Raw genomic sequence first — 5185 nt, forward strand, 5'->3', positions numbered from 1 at the left:
GTTAATCACACAATATTTATGGTTTAACCCACAGGTTGCAGGGAAAACGCTTGCACTTATCAATTCGATCAGTCGGGGGTCACCTTCCAAATCCTGATTATATGCCGCCAAATTTATTGCCCGCCCAACACAGTATGCCGTTGCAGAATTCGCCTTTCATTGATTGGCGGCTGCATGTGACAGTCCTGAAAGTAATGTGGACACCAGTTGTGATCAATAAAAAAATGTATGTGCCTAGAACCTAGGAGGCATTCTGTAATGAAATCAATAACTTTGCTTGGCTTGTGGCATTAAGATCATTGGCCGGGCTGTTATTTAGTCATTGTTGTCCGACACCAGCGGCATAACCTGGCGACCATGAGAAATCAATGGGAACACAGCGCAGCTCGCATCCCAATTACTGGCAGGGCTGGCAAGGAATCAATGCAGCTTTTAGCCATTACCACTCCTTGTGGGAAATCACGGGACATTAGTTTTCTCGACGAATCCGCTGCACAAAAGGAAGGACGACCGCTCCATGCGAAAGCGCCCAAATAAATAAGAAATACAAAAAGAAGAATATTTTGCCGCCAAGTCTTCTTTGGGCCCGGTGATGCGTTGATCAGTCATCTCGGAAGAAAGAAGCCACCCCAAAAAAATAATTCGGGGCAGAAAAAGAATTCTTGTATTTTAAGTGGTTTCTCACTTCAAATAAACCGTACTTTTTTTCCCACTATGTGTCATTATTGCTATTTCATTCAAGGTACTAATAAATTACGACAATATCCGCTTTAGTATGATTATCATTATGATCCATAATTTTAGAATATTGTAACAACTAATAAATTCAAAATGAAATTAAAATATATATTTTTTAAATCAATGTAAACACAGGAAACAAAAAAAAACTGTTACCAGTACCAGAAATATTTATGTACAGTAGGTGCCTAGCTAAAATTTAAGCTAGCTTCTATCAACTGATAAAACGAATAAATTAAACAATACTGTTACCAGTACTAGAAATATTTATGTACGCTAGCTGCCTAGCTAAAATTTAAGCTAGCTTCCGTCGACTGATAAAACTAATAAATCAAAAATTAAATTAAAATATATATTTTTAAATCAATGTAAACATAGAAAAACAACAACAAAAACATTACTATTACCAGTATCAGAAATATTTATGTACAGTAGCTGCCTAGCTAAAATTTAAACTAGCTTCCATCGACTATCTGTAAACCGACTACTTCCTTGTTCATGCTTCACCACAATTTTAAAAACAAAACAAAGCATATACGCTACCTTGTGAGCTAGCATGAATGACGAGCGCTCCCAAAAAAAAAATGGCCGACGCAGCAGGCCTTAATCTGTTTTGCGCAAACACAAGCCCCCCTTCTGTTCAAAGCAAAGAGCACGGGGAAAACGTCAGGCGCCAAATAACTAACATTGATGGCTTGCGTGTCACCTGTTATTAGTCTCACGCTTGCACATGTATCAGCATGTCAAAATCATGGAAAACACGCCTTAGGCCATCTTGACAAACTAGCAACATTGTGTTTCTATTTGGCAGCTGACGCTCGCTCGCTAGTGCCGTCCTACAACACTCGACGGTTCCCCTCCCAAACTGGCTCCGACAAAGTGCTTGCCGGGATGTGACTGGCAGGTGTTTTGCACGCCATTTTCAAAGCGTCTCACGCTGGCAAGGCATGGCTCTTTGTTCAAGCACGGTGGCGTTTCAAGCACCTGGCTCCCAAACGCGGCGTCATGACACTAGTTTGATTAAAGCGAAATGACAAGAGTTTGAGACAAAAGTGATTGTGACTAGCGTGTAGCTCGGGTCTAGCCGTAGTCTGGAGAGCGAGGGTTGACGGAAAGAAAGATGAAGGCGGCACTAAACGCAGACGTGGAAATCAACAAGGAGAAAATAACACTTTTGGTTCATGAGAATTCGATTCCCTGACACTTGGTTTGCTAGCTTGCGATCGTGTCAAGCTAATTCATTACCTGACAAACAATAAAATCTTTAGCATGTGTTTGAAAATTAACAGTGAAGCTACCACAACTCTTTCCCGTTCTTACGCAATCAACAAAAGCCGCAGAATCGTTATTCATCTGGCTCGCATTCATTTTTTTTAATGTTAGCTAGCTCCACCCACAGAGGGACTGGGTTAAGGGTTGACTTGTGTTACGTAACACATTCCAGTCTTATCTCTCTCTCTCATCTCATTTACTTTTTCAAGTCGCCTTTTGCAGTCAGTCGTCTTTCTCTAACGGCTGCAAAGTGGCCACCATGTTGGATCTAATGCAAGATGAGGTGTTCAAGGCTTTCAGTACCTACGCGCTTATCGTCATCCTAAAGATGATGCTTATGGCACCTTTGACTACTTTTTACCGCGTTAGAAGAGGGGTAGGTCAAAACGAGTTCAACTCGACTATCAAAGCATAATTTTAACGCTTATGTTGATGTTTTTAGTCTTTTGCTTCTGAGGAAGATGTGGCCCATAAGTCTGCAGAAGAGAGAAAGAAGCTGCTTAGAACCCACCCAGATGTTGAACGTGTTCGTAGGTGAGTCAAATTCTGCTGAGACTGCAATTTTATTTGGCAAATGTATTTAATAATATTGAGTGAGTCTATCATAAAGACGGTTAGATCTGATAAAATAATTGCGCAATCCATATACAACAACTGCTGGTTAGCTAAACGTGTTTAGAATTAGCACAGCATTGATGCTAATTAAGCTAGCAGACCTTTTTGTATATAATTTGGTTGAACATTGTGGTTTTTCAATTCACCACATCTTGTTCCGATAATCTTGTTCCTCATTTCAATGCGTGTTTTTGGTTAACCAGATGTCACCAGAACGACTTGGAGAATGTCGTTCCCTTTGTACTCATCGGCTTTATCTACACCCTGAGCGGACCGCAACTCTCAGCAGCTATACTTCACTTCCGCATCTTTACCGGTTCTCGGATTTTCCACACTATCTCCTACATCGGGGCTTTCCCTCAACCCTGCAGAGGTCTGTCCTTTCTCATGGGCTTGGCCACCACCGTATCCATGGCTTACAATGTCCTCAGTCAGTTTTCCAATCTCTGAAGATAGATTCCAGTTTCCAAATAAGATTCAGACTTCAAAAAAATGGAAAAGTAAACAAATGCATTATCATGTCTGTTCAACTGGTAGAACAGGTATGAAAACGAGTTTTTAATTTTGTGACATTCAAAAATGCTGCTCAGCCTTGAGAGCATTCAAGATTTTTGGTATTGGTTCAACTAGGGTACCAACTTTTCTGCAAAGATTAATCGTGTAACTCAGGTTGATATTTTCAATACGGTCCGACCTCGAGTCTTACGTAATGTTCTTACAAGACTTTGATCAAAAGCAATGAAAGGACATTCCACAATTGGTGGAAGGCTTCCAGATAATCATGTCGATCTGATCTTTGGACAGGTTTTTGTTTTACATGCCTGTGTGAGGAACCAAAAAAATAAAACACCTTGCATTTAATTTTTTCCTCATGGTTTGTATGGTCAGTGTGGAAGGAATATTAAATTCAGTCACCAAAAAAAACGATTATTGAGTTTTGTAATGCACATTTACCACTGTTGATCGGTATTTACCGCTGTGTCTTAAAAGTAAATTACACTTTATAACTGCAGGAGGGGCCTGGGAGCTATCGATTGTACTTTAATGCTACTTATAAAGCAAAAAAGTCAGTCGGGAGAATATTAAAAGCAGTGGAAGAAATGTTACTCAGGTTTGATTTGTTGACTAGCATGTTAGACCTTTTTCTTTTCTTAAGTTGTTTAAAAACAAATTGGTAAAATTAAACATAATTCTGCCAAACTTGGTGTTGGATGGTCACTTTCGAGTACATTACTCATCCTCTGGAGACGATGATGAACCACTGAGACAGACTCCCATTAGGTTGCTAGAACTATTTTTATATATCGTCATTTATCAATTTAAGGTCTCGAAGGAGTTGGTGACTCACACTAGCACCATGTATACTTACATATACATATATATACGCATATACATATATACTCACACATACGCACACAAAAATGATCTGTTGATTTAAAAGTGTTTTTCCTTGCCACTAGAGGGAAGCATTTTAAAAGTCAACCGGGTTGCTTCCTCATTAGGAATCATTTATGGACCAGGTGCAGCTCATAAAAGTGCCTCCGCTCAAGCAATTAACTTCATTAGCTTTGCTGCGAACATTCCTCTGCATACCCCCACAACGCTGCTTTTCTTTCATTTCAAACACCAGTGAGAAAAAAAACAAAAAAAAAAACACCCTGCTGAATGTCACACATTTAACACTCTGCTTAATTAACATGCAGGAACAGGAACACTGTTTTTAGCTACATTCCCAATTGCAATACAACCAAACAACCCCTTCCCAAAAAAAAATAAAAAAGCATACTTGTTATGATACAGTGTGTCAGCCGCTGATATGATGAATGCTTCTCGCCGCACATGAAGGTGACTGGCGTCAATCCAGAACAGTGAAACCCATGGGTGGGCACTGCAAATAGTGGGATGAAATTACCATGAAGGCTGCTTTGGGCTGCTGCTTGTCTGCATTATGTCCTGTTTCTGTATAAGTAGAGTTAAAAAAAAAATATATATATGTGGGAGCTCATTTGTTCGAGACCCTTGGCCCTTCAGGGTCTCATTCCTCAGAGAAGCCAAGCATTTCACTGCTTGGGAGAGGAGCAAGAGGGGTTGGGTAGTAATAACCCCAACACCATTTTTAACTAACGATTGTGGCCACGCCCACTAATGCGGAGTCCTCCTTCAAATTGTGTATGTATGGCGCCCCAAACATGTCAAAACTATACACAAACTACTAATTTGTGCACCCACACAACTTATTAGCTAATTTATGTGCACCATTTTTTTTTTGTGCACAAAAATACTCATTTATGTGCCAAAAAGCTTTTTTTTTTTTATTTATGCAGCACAAACTAACTAACATGGCGCACAACACAATTAATTAATGCATGTTTACCGTTTTTTTCCGTGTATAATGCGCAAAATTTAACTAATTTATTGTCCTAAAATCTGGGGTGCGCATTATACATGGGTACAATTTTTTTTTAAATTTTTTTCAAACAAAATTTTTTTTTTTTTTTTTTTTTTTTTTTTAAGAAAATCATGGTACAACAAAACTGACCGACAATAGTGTGTTTGTACT

The 5185-nt window shown here is 39.3% G+C and overlaps 1 protein-coding gene across 1 annotated transcript; it reads left to right on the forward strand.

Moving 5' to 3' along the window:
- Window positions 1–2117: 2117 nt before the first annotated feature.
- LOC119117382 (microsomal glutathione S-transferase 1-like) lies at window positions 2118–3825 on the forward strand. Its single transcript, XM_037243610.1, has 3 exons — window positions 2118–2386; window positions 2453–2544; window positions 2829–3825. Exons 1-3 carry the CDS (start codon window positions 2270–2272, stop codon window positions 3073–3075), a joined length of 456 nt encoding a protein of 151 aa, XP_037099505.1. The 5' UTR covers window positions 2118–2269; the 3' UTR covers window positions 3076–3825.
- The last annotated feature ends 1360 nt before the right edge of the window (window positions 3826–5185 follow it).

This window comes from Syngnathus acus, chromosome 23 (assembly GCF_901709675.1).
Source record: "Syngnathus acus chromosome 23, fSynAcu1.2, whole genome shotgun sequence".
NCBI lineage: Eukaryota > Metazoa > Chordata > Actinopteri > Syngnathiformes > Syngnathidae > Syngnathus > Syngnathus acus.